This window comes from Staurois parvus, unplaced genomic scaffold (genome assembly GCF_062004578.1).
Source record: "Staurois parvus isolate SC_StPar_1 unplaced genomic scaffold, SC_StPar_1.0 ptg001045l, whole genome shotgun sequence".
Lineage (NCBI taxonomy): Eukaryota > Metazoa > Chordata > Amphibia > Anura > Ranidae > Staurois > Staurois parvus.
Window position 1 is genome coordinate 602,261 of NW_028318841.1, and position 18,156 is coordinate 620,416.

The 18,156-nt window shown below is 38.9% G+C and overlaps 1 protein-coding gene across 1 annotated transcript in view; it reads left to right on the forward strand.

The window, feature by feature from the left end:
* GPC3 (glypican 3) overlaps positions 1-18,156 on the forward strand; it is a 616,906-nt gene that overhangs the window by 243,985 nt on the left and 354,765 nt on the right. The window contains exon 3 of the mRNA XM_089657942.1: positions 1,908-2,599. Coding sequence (XP_089514068.1) covers positions 1,908-2,599 — 692 coding nt within the window. The remainder of the gene's footprint in view (positions 1-1,907; positions 2,600-18,156) is intronic.

Genomic DNA, 18,156 nt, shown 5'->3' on the forward strand with positions numbered 1-18,156 from the left:
TCCTCCCTTCAATAGGCTCTATATATTTTCTCCCTTAGAGATGAACTTTATTAGTCATCAACCAGCAACAGGACGTCAGGGAAGTCGATTTCTTGTAAATCTCAGAACTCCCACACGGTGTTCTGTTATTTCTTCCCCAGAGACATTCAGAATACATGAAATCTCATGGGTGTGCTACTGCTACTTCATTGTCCAATCAGGAAGCCGGAGGTGTGTCTTTCCTCAGCGTGTACGCCTGCTTTGAGCCGGGATCAGGACATCGGGGGAGTAGATTTCTTGTAAATCTCAGAACATCCACACGGTGTTCTGTTATTTCTTCCCCAGAGACTGTCAGGAATGGACTGGCCAGCAATGGTGGGACTCACCTGCCTTTTGATCTGCAGCACCAGGGCTGGCCAGCGGGTGCTCCCAGCAATCAGAGACTCAACCTTTCAGCCAGCTAACACCTGGAACTGATGATACTGGTGTATTTAAGGGATGGCCAGACTTGCAGACTCTGCCTTGGTGTTGTGTTTGTCCTGGGCCCTGTATCTGTCCTGCATCCTGTTTCTGTTCCTTTGCTGACCCTGCCTGATCTGAACCGCTGCTGACTTCTCCTGCTCTGATCCCGGCTCGCTCCTGACCATCCCTCTGCCTGACCCTCTGTACCACGCTGCTTGCTACCTGTTCTGATCCCTGGCTTGTGACCCTGACCATCCCTCTGCCTGACCCTCTGTACTACGCTGTTAGCTACCTGCTGAACCTGGCCTGTGACCCCGACCCATCTCCGTTTGCTCCCCCTGTACTTACCTGCCCTATTGATATTGACCCGGCCTGCCTGACGACGCTTGCTTGTATGTACTGTTATCTGTGGGTGGTTGGTTTGGTTTGTTTGCACTGTATTATGTGTTAGTATTGCACTGCGTTTATGTTTGTATGGTTAGTGGTAATAAATTATATTGTTTATCACATATCTGAAGTCTGCGTTTCCCTGCGTCAGTCACACACCTCTGGTCACACCTGGGAGCCCTGACAGAGACATTTAGAATACATGAAATCTCATGGGTGTGCTACTGCTACTTCATTGTCCAATCAGGAAGCCGGAGGTGTGTCTTTCCTCAGCGTGTATGCCTGCTTTGAGCCGGGTTCAGGATCAGGACATCGGGGGAGTCGATTTCTTGTAAATCTCAGAACTTCCACACGGTGTTCTGTTATTTCTTCCCCAGAGACATTCAGAATACATGAAATCTGTAGGAATCCCTGGATCTCCTCACCCAGAGCTGTGATCACATGACCCGCCGCAAACGCCTCTCCTCATAAACTTTATTACAGTTTCAGTGTTGCATTTCTCACAGGTTCAATTTAACTTTTTAATGAAAAAAAAAAACTTACAACCTCTAGAATTAGTATTTATTTAGTATGCTTTATTTACAGTATATTGTGATCTTTTTACTTCAATATAAAATCATTAATGAACTATGTATTTAAATATGGGACTAAACATTTAACAATGTTGAAGTTTCTCGACGAGCCTTGCTGTTCAGCAGACAAATTATAGGTGAAGTGTCTGCACAGAACAGCTTTCACTTGCCAGGGTAATAATATAATGCTTTCTCTTCAAAAGCATGCATTCATGTGGCTGGACCATTGTTCTTGCTGAAAAGCTAGGCTTGTTGCCTCTGTACATTGGGAATACAATATCTACATGAAAATGCATTCCAGTCACAAAAGGAAAATGGTTCATATAAGCCATCAATGTGTTTTGCATTGGCACATTTGATGGATTTGTTGAGAAATGAAAGGTTATATAAGAATCATCCTTATCTTGTGAATTTTAACATAAAAATGGTATTAAAGTATGCAGAAATATATAAAAATTTACCAAAATAGCATTTCATTCACTGTCTTTTTTTTTTTTTCTATTGCAGAAGCATTTGAAATGGTAATACGTCATGCAAGAAATTACACAAACACAATGTTCAAGATGCATTACCAGAACATCTCACTGAAAACCTTTAAACTTGTTGGTGAATTATTCACAGACATCTCACTGTATGTCTTAGGATCGGATATTAATGTGAACGATATGGTCAATGAGTTTTTCGATGGTTTGTTCCCGATCGTCTATAGTAGTTATTTAAACCCGGGGTTCAAGGACTCTGTTGAAAATGTAGAATGTCTTCGGCTTGCCAGAAGAGACGTCAGTGCTTTTGGCCACTATCCCAAAACCATCATGACCCAAGTGTCAAAATCATTGCAAGCATCTCGGGTTTTCCTGCAGGCCCTAAATCTTGGCATTGAAGTGATCAATACTACGGATTATTTAAAAGTTAGTAAGGACTGTGGCAGGACTCTCCTGAAAATGTGGTATTGCTCTCATTGTCAGGGCCATTTGTTGGCACGGCCTTGTGCTGGATATTGTGGAACTGTTATGCGAGGCTGTTTGGCTAACGTGGGAGAAATTGACCCTTACTGGAATGAGTACATTTCATCGATTGAGAGACTTGCTAAAGAAATGCATGGAATTTATGATCTAGAACGTGTTCTGCTCAATCTCTACTCACTCATCCAGGAAGCCGTGGTGCATGCTGTAAAGAATGGAGGAAAACTTTCCAGTGTGGTAAGTTCAGTGCATTATTGAGAAAATTGAAACACTATATTAGCTCAGAGTTCAATAAACAGAAGAGTTTTTACATGGTATTGATGAAATATGCAGAGTTTCACACTTTGGAACACATTTCAAATAGTTCACTTTTGGCTATTGCAGAGGAAGAGCTGTACTTGGTGTAAATAGTCTCTCCCAGGAGATCCTTATTAATGGATTGAACCGCACTAGTCAATTTTTTCTTTTGTCAACTGTGTGACTAGGCAGAGTAAAGCTGGCTATAAATTATACAATTTTCTTGTACAATTTTCCTTTCGATTTACCAAAACCATACAATATGAGGTCAAACCTAAACACTTTCACTTTGTAAGCAATTGGGTAGGCCTTTGCACTACGTACTTCAATGTATATCTATAGGAATTTGAATAAGAAAATTGTATAATTCTGGTAAGCTTCACACTTTAAACCATTGCCTAATGTAAAGAGCCTAAACTTATAATGTTGATTGGCTCTATCTAGCGCTTTTCTTGTCTTTTAATTTGCTATACATACAGATTTGCTATACATGCATTTGGAGAAAAAAAAAAAGAAATATATATAATTTTTGTTTTTAATTCACATATATTTTTTTATTTGTTTTATATGCTTTTCACAGTGCTACTAGTGATTTGAGTACTATATGTTCGATTACTTCATGAAAATCGGTTCATTTGCTGACAAAAATTATACAGATTGTAGTAGAAAGAAGGGTGAGAGTGAAATTAGCTCTCCATTGTGCTGCTTCTCCTCTCCCTGTCCAGTAACTGCATGCGGAGAGTCCAGGGAAAAAAATTGCTGTTTGGAACATCTTTAAATTGAAGGTGAATCTGGCAGCACAAGCTGGTTTTGTTTTCTCTTTAATGGCCTATTTATTTAAATGTAATGGAAACACTCCCTGCTTCATATATTTTTTTTCAGTTAATTTTATTCTCTAGAAGCCCTTCAGTCACTCCTTTTCAGGAATACCAAGGCCCAATACCCTCTTACGTTGTCCATACTCACCACAATTAAGGCTTGGAAAGTGAGTCTAAATTTCAAACCCCAAACACCAGTTCTCCCCAAATACTCCATTATGGCTGAATTCCAGCCTGCAATATCTTTATTCTCTTCCCGATCCACAGGGTTGGGCCAAATACAAAATTAAGGTGCTTTTTCATGTGATTGACCAGGGCAAGCTGCTGTCATTCTTGGATCTCCAGTTGAAATATAATACACATCTGTTCTGATACTGGCAACTATCCCACGCCTTTGGTGGACAATTTTCCAATGCCCTTGTCATCTTAACTGTGTCTGACCTCGAAGATGTTTTAAGATTGGATTGTTCAGATAAACCTATGTCCGTTCTATACAAGCATTTATGTATGTCTACCTTTCCGGACTTGACTTCCCTCTGGTATAGATGGTTAGCTGACATACCCAATTTGGACAGGGAGGATTGGTCGGATATCTGGGATGGAACCTGCCAAGACAGACGTTTGGGAGCTGCTATTGCTGGGCAATCAAAGGGTGAGGAGTCACTGGACGTCTGACATTTGCTGGCATGTCAGCTTTCTAATTTCAGACAATTTTTTAGTGTGTGGTGTATGCTGTTAGACAGCTGACAGGCACAGACTGGCAGAATTCAGATGACCTCTGATACTCAAGTTAGTGTCAAAAATGACATAAGCATAAATAAGTGGAAAATATACCAGAAATGCACCACCTCCCACCAGACCTATTGTAAAATGAACGCTGGGCAGAAGCACTACTATCCTGGGAGGGTGTCTTATGCAGTTCTCCTACTTGGGCTTCATGTGCGCACCCTACGGGGCGTGCAGTAGCACAATCTGTCACCCGCTGTGTCCACTGGTGTCCAGACTGATTGTTATACTGAGTCTGTCCTACTACCATGTGATCACTGTTACAAATGACAGTGATCACATGTAAATAGTGCACAATGGCTTTCATTCATAGCCATTCATTGTGTACTATTGTGCTCTCTGTGATTGGTCACAGTGATCACATGGTACAGGGACAGATCACAGCAGACCTGTACCATGTGATAGCTGTGGCCAATCACAGCAGTACTCAATGGCACATAAATGGATGACATTCACAAAAATTGTTTATAACAGCGATCAGATCATCACCGTGATAAGCAATCATAGTAAAAAAAAATGCGGATTATCTTCCCATAGCAGTACAGTGTCACTATGGTAACATTGTACTGCTCTGGTTACAGTATGCAAGTTAAAAAAAAAAAAATATATATATATATATATATATATATATATATATACACACACACACACACACACACACACACAAAGCGTATATATATTTTTTTACATACTATCACCAGTCAGTGTCCCGCACCAGTTACATGATAACATTGTACTGCACGTATGTAAAAAATTTAATTTGAAAAAACACAAATTGTATTGTCTTCATTTTCCATATAATTGTGACAAAGAATTACAGCTTCAGAAAACTTGCCATGCCTCTTACTAAATACCTTGGAATGTCTACTTTAAGGCTGCAGAAAATGATAGGCTGTCCATACGTCAGGACTGATCAATTTTAAAATATGTACACCATACTTTGTAGACTATAACGTTCACACAGATAAAAAATAATATACACTGATTTGGGTTATTATTACCAAATATATGTAGCAGACTGCATTTTGGCCTAAATTAAAGAAGAAAGATTATTTGCAAAATGTTTATAACAAACGAGGAATAACATGTTTTTTGTTTTTTTCAAAATGTTCTGTATTTGTTTATATTCTTTTATATATCACAAAAAAAATCAGTGGTGATTAAATACCATCAAAGAAAGCTCTACCTGCTTCAAAAAGTGCTAAAAATGTAATTTGGGTACAGAATTGCATGACTGAGTAATTGTCATTCAAAGTGTGATTGCTCTGAAAGCTGATTATTGGCCTAGAGGAAGCGGGAAGTCAGGTGTTGAGGTGGTTAAACATAAGCCTACAAAAGCATATTCATTCAAGACTTATTATTCAGATTTCTGAAAGCTCATTTGTGACTTTAAAAAAAAAAAAAAAAAAAAGCGCTTCAAAATCATTTGTCTGCCACTACACCGTTGGTGTCAGGTTCCGACTGTGCATTGGCTGTAAGTGCCAGAGGTGCCAGCTGTCAGTGACAGGTGAGATCCATTGCTACGCCCAGTAGCTGAATCTATCTGCTCCAATGTTTATACAAAGCACTCTATCAGAATAGCTTCCTACTGTCACTCATTTAAAAGGACTGTCTATTTTATGGAGCCAACTCCGTCTATCCCTTCTTTCTCCTCAATTGTCCTTTCTTTTTGTATGATGTATAGACCTCTATAAATAAAATTGTACTATTTAACTATCAATGCTGTTATACAGCACTAAACCTCTTATCCACTCTTTCTAAATCATTGTATGTTATTTTGATTAACCATAATAAAAGAAAATGAGTGGAGAAAAGAACCTGTGTTTTTTTGCAAATCATTTTTGCTTTCATTGTGAAGTTGGACGAGAAACTGTTCAATCGTAAACTGCGTAAAGGGTTCTTTGCTGTTAAAGCGGTGAGGATGTGGAACTCCTTTTACAGTTGTGGTGTCAGCAGAGAGTGTAAGTGCTCATGTACACTGCAGCTGATAAACTAACGTTTAGGAGATGTTCAGCGTTTTTTTCAGCAGCCCCTGAACTCACCCTAATGTTTTCCTATGTGTCCATGTACACATCGTCGTTTACAGTTGTTTACAGGCAGTTGAGTTCTTAGTCGTTTTTTTGAACGCAGAAAACTTGTGTTCAGCATTAGATTTTATCAGCGTTTCAAACGCAAAACGTTTGTAAACGCAGCTAACTGCATTTATGGGCGTTTGCGTTTGAAATTATTTTTAAACTCTTCCACTTCCATATTCCGTCCAGAGCCTTTTTTCATCATGAAAAATGCATGCGTTTTCTCGGTACTCAAATGGACCTGGTACACCATACTTTGAGGTTTTGCATGAAAAAAATGTCAGACACTGCTGCAATAATTTCTGCACAGAAATGAGCTGGAACACATCCAAACACCACAAAAAAAAAAGACAGCTAATCTCAACAAATACTGCTTTCTCTGCTTCTGCTCTCTCTATTTCTCTCAAAATGTCTGAAATAGTTAATTTTTTACTGTTTTTCAGTGCATTCTGGGCATTTTGGAAGGTCTCCTGAGGTTATCTTTTAAAAACACTACTAAACGCAAACGCTCCTAAACGTGCATAAACGCGGTTAAACAGACATTTTTTTTTAACCTATGTTTTCCAGCAGTCAGTTTTCATCGTTCAGAAATGTCCTGTGTACACAGGCCCTAATTAGTTCAAAAACCTTTGAATGTGTTTCTTAATGAACACAATGTACAGGGATATGGAAAGCCGTATACACACACATTCTCTCAGGTTGAACTGGATGGAGCGGTGTCTTTATTCAACCTTACCAATTATGTCACTATATAAATTTTGTCATATTAATTTTTCATGGTCTGTATAACGAAGATGTGGGAAGCGCATGCTCTTTGCCTTTCTACTTTGGGCTAACTGGTCTCCCTCATTTCCATCTAAGAAAGTTGTGATATATGCTATGTGATTTTGCATTGTGGTTATAGGCAAATTGTGCGATGCCATCTTAGAGGTACAAGGCATTTCTTTGAAGGAAAAAATATGGAATAAATAGTAATTTTAAGTTAAATTTTTTTTTTTACATACTGTCACCAGTCAGTATCACTGATCACCGCCACGCCAGTCATATGATGATGCTGTACAGCACTGGTGCCAGTATGTTAAAAAAAAATCTGAAAAAGACTCACTTTTATTTAGTTTTTCCCAAAAATTATGACAAAACAATTACAACTTCAAAATGTCATGCCTCTTATTAAATACCTTGGACTGTCTACTTTCCAAAAAGGGATTATTTGGGAGGTATTTGTAGTGTCCTGGTATTTTAGGGTCTTAAGAAATGAGGTAGGCCATCAGTACATCAGGACTGATACATTTTCAAATATTTATACCATAGTTTGTAGACTCTACAACTTTCACACAGACTAAATTTATATACACTGATTTGGGTTATTTTTACTAAAGAAATGTAGCAGACTAAATTTTGGTCTAAATTTGTGAAGAAAGGCTATTTGTTTGCAAAGTAATATAACCAAAACAAAAGTTGTGTTTTTTTTTTTAAAAAATTGGTAATTTTTTTTGTTTTATATTACAAAAAATAAACCCAGTGGTGATTAAATACCACCAAAATAGAGCGTTATTTGTGTGAAAAAAAATAAATTTCATTTGGGTACAGTGTTGCATGACTGAGCAATTGCCAGTTAAAGTAGCACAGTGTTGAATAGCAAACAAAATGCTCTAGTAATGAAAGGGGTAAAACCTTCTGGAGGTCAGATGGTTTAAACTCTCTTCCTTTTTAAAGTTGTATTAAACCCAAAGCACAAATATGATCTATTGCAGTTTACCAATTTTTAAATATGGTGTATATATAGTTTTATTTTTTGGGCTGTTTTTACCTAATGATCCAGCCTGTGACTGACTGGATAACTGAAAGAAGATAAAAAAAAAAAGCCCCAAAACTAGCACAGCCACAATTTCTTGGTAAGCTGCAATGTAATACTTTTTTGTTTTTGGGTTTAATATGGCTTTAACCCTTAGGTCCCAACAAATATGTTAAGAGGCTTTCAATCACATTTGCTCCTGCTGCATGATTGTCAAATGCTCATATAAACTTGTGCAATGTCATTTAGCATTTATGGGTTTGCAAATTTGTCAAACAGTACCTGTTTTATTGTGAGCTTTTACATCATAATAAACCTTCGAGAAATCTTCTCAAATTCAATGTATTCACTGGACAACAAAGACAGTCAATACAACTGATCCTTGCAGGCTCTGTGTATATCTGGAGACAATTTTTTGTTTGGAACTAAAATATAACCAAGCCCAGAGCTCACTGGTTTTTACAGAAAATTACTTTTTAATGAAAGAATAAAAACTGTTGCACTTGGTTAAAACATGTCACAAGGTTGGTTCCCAAACCAATTGCCCAGTCATTTCTGGAGGCAGAAGCAGTGTCCCAAAACACGTAAGAGGCATTTGTTAGTTTCCAGGTTGCTAACTTCATCCCCATCGATCATGCCTATAATACTCAACAGCTGTTGAAGCTTTTGTAGTATGTTGGCCCCTCTCTTGTTTACATCCTGCCCGTCCATCCATCCTTTGACATCAGAGATAGAGGCACCATCAGTTTCCTGCAGGGACTAGGTGATTGGTTTTGGAACCATTATGGTGATACACATGTAACCAAAAATCTTTGTATGAAAATCCTGTATTTATGATTCACTGCACAATCAGTACTTTATGTTTTTTAGTTAACTTTGTCTCTGTTTTTAATGGAAACCTTTAATAGAAGGACATGGAAACTGCCATTGATGACTTCATAATTATTTATTATAGGCATTTATATAAATGAAATAATATTTTAAAATTGAATAATATATTAATGTGGCGCTTACACTCAAACAAATGATTTTCAAAATAAATGAACACATAAAAAGTCCAAATGATTCAGTCCATTCTTGTGATCACCACGTGAAAATAATTCATAATCATATATCACTTTGATCTTCCAACAATCACCACGTGAATAGTTGTGAAACAAAATAAAACTGTGCCGTGCTCCCCTCTCAGGTGTGCACTCACCAAATCTAATTGCTTCCCATTCTCATGGTTGGCATACTGAGCTTTTGGATATGAAATTCTTCAAGATACAGACCCCCTTCAAAACACAGAGCAGATTCCTCTAAAATGTCATAAATGTAATTTACTTGGTTGTCAAGCTGACCCTGTAGCTTAAAGTGAAAATTTAATGAAAAAAGTGGCCATACATCTTTTTTTTTAATGCAGAAGAGACATATTGTGTGTCTTCTGCATTAAGTTGCCTACCTGCCTGTCCACTCTGTACAGTGTAGAATTTCGGCAATGCTGAGATGACTGGACTCCCATTTGTGCGTTGGAACGATGTCATCTTGGCCCTGCCATTAAAAAGGTTGGGGATCGATACCTGGAACTCTGGCTGAAGATGTTAGTGGCTGGTGGGGAGCTCTGGTACTTTGCAGCACTGGGGAGATGGCGAGTATAGCTTTGCTTTAAAGGATAAGTGCAATTTAAAGTAAAGTACACTTCTCCCGTTTGCCCCCTTCCCCTGACCTGACCCGACCCACCCTCTACTGCAGATACAGGTCTACCTTGATCTGATGGCCACTGTACAAACTTGTACTTTTCAGCCCTGTAAACTTCTGTGGGACCATCTCTGATCATCTCCGGCCCCAGAACATGGCCTTATAGAAGTCTGTAGGACACTAATGCACAGGCAAAGTCAAGACAGTAAAAACTTGCATTGCTGGATGTAAACAAACAATGGTAAGTATGCAGCTGTGGAGGGGGAGGGTGGCTTAGGTTAAAAAGGATAAATGCACTTTAACCATTTGCCAACCACCAACAGTATATTTACTGCTGGAAACCATCTTTCTCAGGCACCGCGATGTGCCCATACATCGCGGTGAACTTCCTGGTTTAGAGGTGTGCATGCCTCCTGAGGATCTGTGCTGTGACACAGCATGAGTTTGCCAGCAGGTTATAGCCAATTATTTTGGACATATACCTGCTGATCGGTTGTGGCCAATCACAGCACAGACTTCTGTGTGTTTGAAAACAACAGGTTACAGTTCAGAACCGAAAGCAGGGAGAGACCCAGCCAGATCTGTGTGTAAAAGCAGCACACACTTGCATACACTTGTTAGGCACACATTTAATCCCTTGATTGGCCTCCTGATTACTCTTGTCATTCAGTCAGTGTCATTGGTACATTATCACTGTATTAGCATCACTAGCGATTTCAGTGTCCCTCTTAGCCAGTGTCAACTAGCCTGATTGACCGTCATATTATTACAGTTCCACTATAACTGCCATTACTACTATAGTATCTGTACAGATCAGTATTTGGATCACAATCAAAAATATAATAGTGTCCCCAATAGTACAGTGTCTCCCAAGAAGTGCAGTGTTAGATGTGGGATTTTTTTTTACCAAAAACATGTAACCGAATACATTTTGGCCTAAATTTATAAAGAAATTTGATTTGATTGGATTTGGTTTTATAACAGAGCATAGAAAATAATATAATTTGTTTTTCAAAATTTCTCTATTTTTCCATTTATAAAATAAAAATCAAATCAAATGTAGCCAAAAGAAAAGACAAAAAGTGATATAAATTTCATTTTGATAGTGTTGCTTGACCTGGGTAATTGGCAGTTAAGCACTTGAACTCTACACCGTGTTCCAAATTATTATGCAAATTCTATTTAAGTGTCACAAAGATTAAATATTTTGTTTTTCAGTTTATCTCATGGATGGCATTGTGTCTCTGGGCTCTTTTGATCACTGAAAACATTCTCGGACACCTGTGATAATTAGATTGACAGGTGAGCCCAATTTAAAGAAAAACTACTAAAGGAGGGTGTTCCACATTATTAAGCAAAGCACCATTTTCAAGCAATATGGGGAAGAAAAAGGATCTCTCTGCTGCCGAAAAGAGTGAAATAGTTCAATGCCTTGGACGAGGTATGAAAACATTAGATATTTCATGAAAACTTAAGCGTGATCATCGCACTATTAAGAGATTTGTGGCTGATTCAGAGCACAGACGGGTTCGTGCAGATAAAGGCACATTGAGGAAGATTTCTGCCAGATCCATGCATCGGATCAAGAGAGCAGCTGCTAAAATACCATTACATAGCAGCAAACAGATATTTGAAGCTGCTGGTGCCTCTGGAGTCCCACGGACATCAAGGTGTACAGTCCTCCAGAGTCTTGCAACTGTGCATAAACCTTCTATTCGGCCACCAATAACCAATGCTCACAAGCAGAAACGGCTGCATTGGGCAGAAAAATACATGAAGACTAATTTTCAAACAGTCCTGTTCACTGATGAGTGTCGTGCAACCCTGGATGGTCCAGATGGATAGAGTAGTGGATAGTTGGTGGACGACCACCCTGTTCCAACAAGGCTGCGACGTCAGCAAGGCGGTGGTGGAGTCATATCTTGGGCCGGAATCATGGGAACAGAGCTGGTCAGCCCCTTTATAACTGGTAATGGTTCGGTCATGCAGAACTGTATCCACAAAAAATGTATATAATTTTTTTTTACACAAATAGAGCTTTCTTTTGGTTCTATTTGATCACCACTGGTTTTTTTTATTATATAAATGAAAAAAGACCAAATATTTTGAAAAACAAAAACAGTACTTTTTACTTTCTGTTATAAAACATATCCAATAAAAAAATAAAATTTCTTTAATCCCAGTAAATATATATCCCAGTAAGTATATATTGATTGGTTTGTGTGAAAGTTATCGTGTTTACAAACTATGGGATATATAGTGGAATTTGTATTTATTTTTTATACTAGTAAAGGCAGTGATTACTGATTTATAATGGGATTGTGATAGTGCGGCAGGCAGTCTGTCACTAACTGATGCTGGCTGAGAGGTACACTAACTGACACTGACATCACCAGTGGCACTAATACAGTGACCAGTGATAATACTACACACTGTCACTGTACTAATGACACTGACTGGGAAGGGGTTAACATCTAGGGGCGATCAGAGGGTTAACTGGGTTCCTAACAATGTTTAATGTGCTGCTTTTTACTAAATATCCGTTCCTTCTCAAGTGATTGGTCAGCAAGTGGTTAAAGTAGCACAGTACTGAATAGAAAAATATGCCCTGTCATGAAGGGGGTAAAACCCCCCATCCTAAAAAATATATGTGTGTGTATGTATGTATGTATATATATAATATACGCACACAGTGGATATATAAAGTCTACACATACTTGTTAAAATGTCAGGTTATTGTGATGTAAAAAAATGGGACAAAGATAAATCCTTTCAGGACTTTTTCCACCTTTTTTATGTGACCCATAAACTGTACAACTCAGTTGAACAACAAACTGAAATCTTTTAGATGGTGGAAAGTAAAAGTCAAAAACTAAAGTAATATGGTTACATAAGTGTGCACACCCTTACACTAATACTTTGTTGAAGCACCTTTTGATTTTATTCCAGCACTCAGTCTTTTTGGGTATGAGTCTATCAGCATGGCACATCTTGACTTAGCAATATTTACCCACTCTTCCTTGCAAAAACACTCCAAATCTGTCAGATTGCAAGGGCATCTCCTGTGCACAGCCCTCTTCAGATCACCCCATAGATTTTCCATTGGATTAAGGTCTGGGTTCTGGCTGGGCCATTCCAAAACTTTAATCATCTTCTGGTGAAGCCATTCCTTTGTTGATTTGGATGTATGCTTTGAGTCGTTGTCATGCTGAATGATGAAGTTCCTCTTCATGTTCAGCTTTGTATCAGAAGCCTGAAGGTTTTGTGCCAATATTGACTAGTATTTGAAACTGTTCATAATTCCTTCTACTTTGACTAAGGCCCCAGTTCCAGCTAAAGAAAAACAGTCCCAAAGCATGATGCTGCTACCACCATGCTTCACTGTGGGTATGGTGTTCTTTTGGTGATGTGCAGTATTGTTTTTACGCCAAATATATCTTTGGAATTATGGCCAAAAAGTTCAACATTGGTTTCATCAGACCAGAACACCTTTTCCTACGTTCTTTTGGGAAACTTCAGATGTGTTTTTGCAAAATTTAGCCGGGCTTGGATGTTTTTCTTCATAAGAAAAGGCTTCCATCTTGCCACTCTACCCCACAGCCCAGATGTATGAAGAATACGAGAGATTGTTGTTAAATGTACCACACAGCCAGTACTTGCCAGATGTTCCTGCAGCTCCTTTACTGTTGCTGTAGGCTTCTTGGCAGCCTCCCAGACCAGTGTTCTTCTCGTCTTTTCATCCATTTTGGAGGGACATCCAGTTCTTGGTAATGTCACTGTTGCGCCATATTTTCTCCACTGGATGATGACTGTCTTCACTGTGTTCCATGGTATATCTAGTGCCTTGGAAATTCTTTTGTACCCTTCTCCTGACTAATACATTTTAACAATGAGATCCCTCTGATGTTTTGGGAGCTGTCTGCAGACCATGGCTTTTGCTGTAGGATGTGACTAAGAAAATGTCAGGAAAGACTTACTAGAACAGCTGAACTCTATTTGGGGTAAATCAGAGGCACTTTAAATGATGGCAGGTGTGTACTGACTTCTACTTAACATGATTGTGAAGGTGATTGCCTCACTCTGAACACCGCTACATCCCCAGTTGTAAGAGGGTGTGCACACTTATGCAACCATATTATTTTAGTTTTTTATGTTCACCCCCCCCCCCCAAAAAAAAAAAAGATTTTGGTTTGCTTTTCAACTGGGTTGTACAGTTTATAGGTCACAATAAAGGTGAAACATTTCTGAAATTATTTATCTTTGTCTAATTTTTTTACATCTCAGGAACCTGACATTTTTAACATGGGTGTGTAGACTTTTTATATCTATCTATATGTGTGTGTGTGTATACACACACAGCATGTAAATTATTTGCAATACACAGGGCAATGACAGATTCATATTATACAGTTTTTATGCAGCAAGAATTGTAATGTTTAGTAGTTATGCTAACAGACATGTAACATACAGGAAAATAATAATTTAGTTTTAATTGGTTGTTCTGAGCTCTGCTTCCCCTTTGTTTCCTGAATCTTATCCATCTATGAATAAATATTATGCTAGGTTTTTTACAGCAGAATATTTATGCAGTGAAGCGATAGTAACCCTCAGCTTATGTAACATTTATGTTGTGTAACCTATCATATATTATAAGAATATGTATTAGTAACCTGACAGAATACACAATATTAGACTAGAAATACAAAATGTAGACAAATGGTGTAGTAATCCATAACGATAAACATCAATAAAATGATGCTGATAGAATCTGGATTTTTCAGAAAGTCTTTGGGGACGTTCCAGGTTTTAGCTTTGCCTCCCTGGCATCAAAGGGGGTTCATTAGAGGCAGTGAACCTGGTGACGGAACAATGGATAGACAGGTCCTGTAGCAATCTAAGAGCACGGTTGCTGGACAGGACAGGACTGGTAGGTGGCAGAGGATAAAATAGTATATATAAATTGGAAGTGAAAAGGAAACCTTTTTCTCTGGGGGGGAGGAAGAGAAAAAAAAAAACACACTCCGGATATTGGCTTGTGTAGTGTGTTATGGTGCATTTCCATACAACTAACGCACATACAGCACATTTGTAAGATTATCAACCAAATCTGATTTGCCATTCCTAGACCCACTTGCGGAAAAATTACAAAAGTTACTTTAATTTTATTAAACTTCTATTCCCAGAAGTCAGTGAATAAGTGGCAAAATATTGAAGACTGCCTGAAGTCTGTCACTTTGGAAGCTGGAGACACCTCTCAGTGAAGGGCAGACAAGGGAAAGAGGTGGAGGGAAACATTCAGAATATGGAATGCCAAGAGATTAGAGAAATAAAAGGAGACTTGGTGATGGCGAGATGGGCTGTTTAATAACAAGTGCAGAAGTGCGCCAGCAAAAAAGTTCTTCATACCCATAGAAACAACAGTTAGGGTAGTACTGACTCCATTTTTTTTACTGTAATCACTGTGGGCTATTTGCCTATTAAGCCTGCAGATAGATGTTTAATCACTTGCTCTCTGGAAGATTTACCCCCCTTCCTGACCAGGCCATTTTTGCGATACGGTGTTGCGTTACTTTGACAATTGCATGGTCATGCAACACACTACCAACATTAAATGCATGTCCTTATTTCCCCACAAATAGAGCTTTCTTTTTGGTGGTAATTGATCACCTCTGCGGTTTTTACTTTTTGCATTATAAACAATAAAAGACCAACCATTTTGAAAGAAACCCAACATTTTTATTTTCTACTAGAATACATATCCAATAAAAAATTTTTAAAATCAAATGTCTACATAAATGTAGGCCAAAATATATTTTGCTACATATTTTTTGATAAAAAAAATCCCAATAAGCGTTATATTGATTAGTTTGTGCAACAGTTATAGCATCTACAAACTATGGGATATATACTGTAAATGTTTTTTTTTTAATTCTAGTAATAATGGCTGTCACGATTGCAAGATCGCCACCACCACCAACATGCGACAATCCCACGATCGCGACGTCTATGTCACGATCGCGGCATCAGACCCCAGACCTTCTCACCAAACTCGTGACCGAAGGACTAGCCAATCTAAAACCGCGATGTGACGTGTGTAACAATGCTACGCCCAGCTGCACCCTGCACAATGATTTTCCAGCTAACGGACCACAATCAATGTACCGGTAGCCTGGGCGATCGTTACTGGGTCGCATTAATTACGCAACTAACCTTTCACACTGCCACCACCTTCTTTTTGTACAGAGAAAGAGGAAACTCGCATTATCAGTTATAACACTATAATGATTGAAATAATTGTCTGTATAAAACGGTCCGCAGGCTGGTCATAGAGAGGTTTAAACAAACAGTAGCGTCTCTTTAGAGGCAGGAATTTGTGAGTTGCAATACAGAGCTATAGAAACAATTCAACACTTTCAGAAAGAAAGATTTATTACTAAAAGGTCAAACGGGTGCAATAAAAATATTTACAGAAAAAAGATGAAAAAAGAGCCTTAAACTGGAGCCAACATCTTTCATAATTCATATCTAAATAATCCTCGGACTTGTCTGCATAATATACCCGCGGGTGGACTGTCGCTTGTGCAGATGGAAAGTTATGGACCAGAATATGAGTTATGAAAGATGTTGGCTCCAGTTTAGGGCTCCGCCTGATGATTCCTCCCTAAACAGGGGATTGGTCCTTTACTTCAGAGCCACCCCCTGCTGGGAAACTTTAAAACAGGCTGTCAAGCCTAAGAGGAGTGAGTTGAAGACATCTCCCATTTTAACATCAATACCACCTGGGGGAGATCCATGCCCCTTCTGCTCAGAAACTTGATCTGCTTACATCCAAGGCTTAATGGCAAGTACCTTAACCCTTTAACCTCTCTCTTTCTCTTTGCTCTGCTGTTAGTCTCTGTATATTTATATATATATCTTAGTTACATCTTTTTTCTGTAAATATTTTTATTGCACCCGTTTGACCTTTTAGTAGTAAATCTTTCTTTCTGAAAGTGTTGAACTGTTTCTATAGCTCTGTATTGCAACTCATGAATTCCTGCCTCTAAAGAGACGCTACTGTTTGTTTAAACCTCTGTATAACCGGCCTGCGGACCGTTTTATACAGACGATTATTTCAATCATTATAGTGTTATAACTGATAACGCGAGTTTCCTCTTTCTCTGTACAAAAAGGAGGTGGTGGCAGTGTGGAGGGTTAGTTGTGTTATTAACCCGACCCAGTAACGATCGCCCAGGCTGCCGGTACATTGATTGTGGTCCGTTAGCTGGAAAATCGTTGTGCAGGGTGCAGCTGGCCGTGGCATTGTTACACACGTCACAACGCAGTTTTAGATTGGCTAGTCCTTTGGTCACGAGTTTGGTGAGAAGCTCTGGGGTCTGTTGCCGTGATCGTGACATTTTAGACGTCGCGATCGTGGGATTGTCGCATGTTGGTGGTGGCGATCTTGCGATCGTGACATATTGGTGGCAGCGTGATCAGCAACTAATAGCGGGACTGTGATATTGTGGCAGACATTTTTACACTAACTGACAATTTGTGAGAACCAGTGACACTAACTTGGTGATCAGTGCTAAAAATATACACTGATCACTGTACTAATGACACTGGTTGGGAAGGGGTTAACATTTAGAGTGATCAAAGGGTTGTGTGTCTAGCTATGTGCTTGGTGTACACTAGATGGCACTGGTACAAGAGGATGTGATGGATCCTGTTCCCAGCTCTGCAAGGACATATGATGGATCACTTTCTCCTGTCACAGCATAGCTGTGTTCTTCCTACCTGTCCGAGGATCTGCGGGTACCAGCAAACATCCGTTCGCATGAACTTGCAGATCGGCTACTGCTGTGACAGTTCACAGCAGAAGCGCTCCTCCGGGGGTCGCACTTGCCCCATGAGGTGGAAGTGCAAAATCACATGTATAGGTCAGCCGTCTTGTAGCAGTGAAACTGCTTTAGGGCGGAAGTAAACTGGTTAAATCAAGTAAATTTTTGCAAAAAATTAAAACAAAATGCTAAGGAAGAGGTATTATACTTGTCTGTTCCAGCAGGAATTTTTTTGTATTGGTACTTCCTTTAAATCATTTTTCATGCTTTACACACATTAGTTGGCAATCCTCTCAGTGAATTAATAACAAGGTTGTGTACATGGATTTTCTCTGTCTTTCTTCCAATGTTCAAACATTAAAAAAAGCTTCAGTTTTTCCACATTCTCAGTCAGGGAGACAGCTAGGAATTAAAGGTTATTTTACATGTCAAAGCTTCTTTGAAGTGCATTTACTAAAATGCACATGTGGCTTGTAACACCATCCCAGGACAAATGCCCTCAAAATGTGGGATGGTTTCTTGT